At 42.7% G+C, this 1395-nt stretch overlaps 1 protein-coding gene across 1 annotated transcript; it reads right to left on the reverse strand.

Annotated features, from left to right (window-relative positions):
* Positions 1-813: 813 nt before the first annotated feature.
* Positions 814-1197, reverse strand: LOC101659056 (60S ribosomal protein L31-like). The gene has a single exon (XM_045288015.1). It carries the CDS (start codon positions 1189-1191, stop codon positions 814-816), a length of 378 nt encoding a protein of 125 aa, XP_045143950.1. The 5' UTR covers positions 1192-1197.
* Between the last annotated feature and the right edge of the window lie 198 nt (positions 1198-1395).

Here is a 1395-nt window from a genome sequence, read left to right on the forward strand (position 1 = left end):
GCCATGTGGAGGCTCACATCAGTACTGAGTTCCTTCTACCACCACTGGATCCACAAGACTTCACCCACTGACCCATGATCTTCCTGCATTGTGCATCATTGCATGTGGCTGTATGAGTCCTAAGAGAGACTTGTGGTCTAGTATTGGACTTAGGGGCTAATATCAGGCTTATGTGCTTGATCTGAATCATGCTGGGATGATTTCTTAATATACAATTACTCCTTGATATAAAGTTTTTCTTATAGATATATGAATGTTTCTGGATGTTTCTCTAGTCAACCCACCCTAACACAAAAGTTGATATTGAAAATGAATATGTCAAATATTAATGATTCATAAGGTACTCTTTATGACAAAGGTTCGTAGCTTTTCCAGAAACAAGTGGCTCGAGTTTTGGTTATGCCATGGTGTTGTTTCGTGCCATCCTGTCGGTTGCAACTCATAGCAACTGTGGACAATGGAAAGAAGCACTGTGCATGCTGTGCCGTCTTCACAATTGTTGCTATGTTTGAGCCCAGGGCACTTTGGTCCTCAGAGTAACGTTCTTGCCTTGGAGCACTTTAGAACACGTAGCAGATTTACCCAATGCAATGCATGTTGCTCTCTCAATTGCTGCTTTCATGAGCAGTGATTGTAGATCCAAGCAAGATGAAAAACGTGACAATTTTAATCTTTTCTCCTCTTTTTATGATGTGACCTATTGGTCCAAAGGTGAGGATTTTACTTTTTTTTTTAAGTTGTAATTTTTAAGTTTTAAGTTGTAATTTATCTTTCTTTTTGGCAGTTTAAAAAATTTTATTAGATAATCAGCCACTAGTTTTCCTCCACATTGACTATCTGTAGGTTTTTGAAAGTGGTGACAGGCATGTAGGTAACCAATGTGTAGAGCTTGTTTGGGGAATCTTCATCCTCATTATGTTTCCTGGACAACCGCACATGGATACGGTATGGGACATTCCTGAGTCCTTTGGCCCAGACAGCTTTGCTGAGCCTGGTGTGGATTCGAACATCTGGTGTCCCCATCTCCTGCACGGAAAACTTCTGAATCTCCGTGAGCGCCCTACGGACACGCTTCTTGACGCCCACGCCATGGATGCGCTTGTGAATGTCGATGGTGTCCTCTCTGGTCATGACCTCATTGATAGCCCAACGGCCCTTCTTCCTCTCACCGCCCTTCTTTGGGGGATCCATAGTGCCAGGACCAGGCTGGAAAGGACTGTAATTTATCTTGAACGCTGTAATCCCTGATCTTCATCCACATGTGGTTCACGTCCTCCTCGTGTGTCATTTGCATATCATAGCTGGTGTGCAATAAACCTTCCTCCAATCCTGATACTGAGTTCTTCATCACATATTCCTGACTTTCTGATTATTTGTTCAGCATACGGATTGGAT

This window comes from Echinops telfairi, unplaced genomic scaffold (genome assembly GCF_000313985.2).
Source record: "Echinops telfairi isolate 266 unplaced genomic scaffold, ASM31398v2 ScPeMD7_1;HRSCAF=3_0, whole genome shotgun sequence".
Taxonomy (NCBI): domain Eukaryota; kingdom Metazoa; phylum Chordata; class Mammalia; order Afrosoricida; family Tenrecidae; genus Echinops; species Echinops telfairi.

What these genes read in the sequence shown, in the direction of transcription:
- LOC101659056 (XM_045288015.1), bottom strand. Translation starts at nt 1,191, where the DNA reads ATGGATCCCCCAAAGAAGGGCGGTGAGAGGAAGAAGGGCCGTTGGGCT.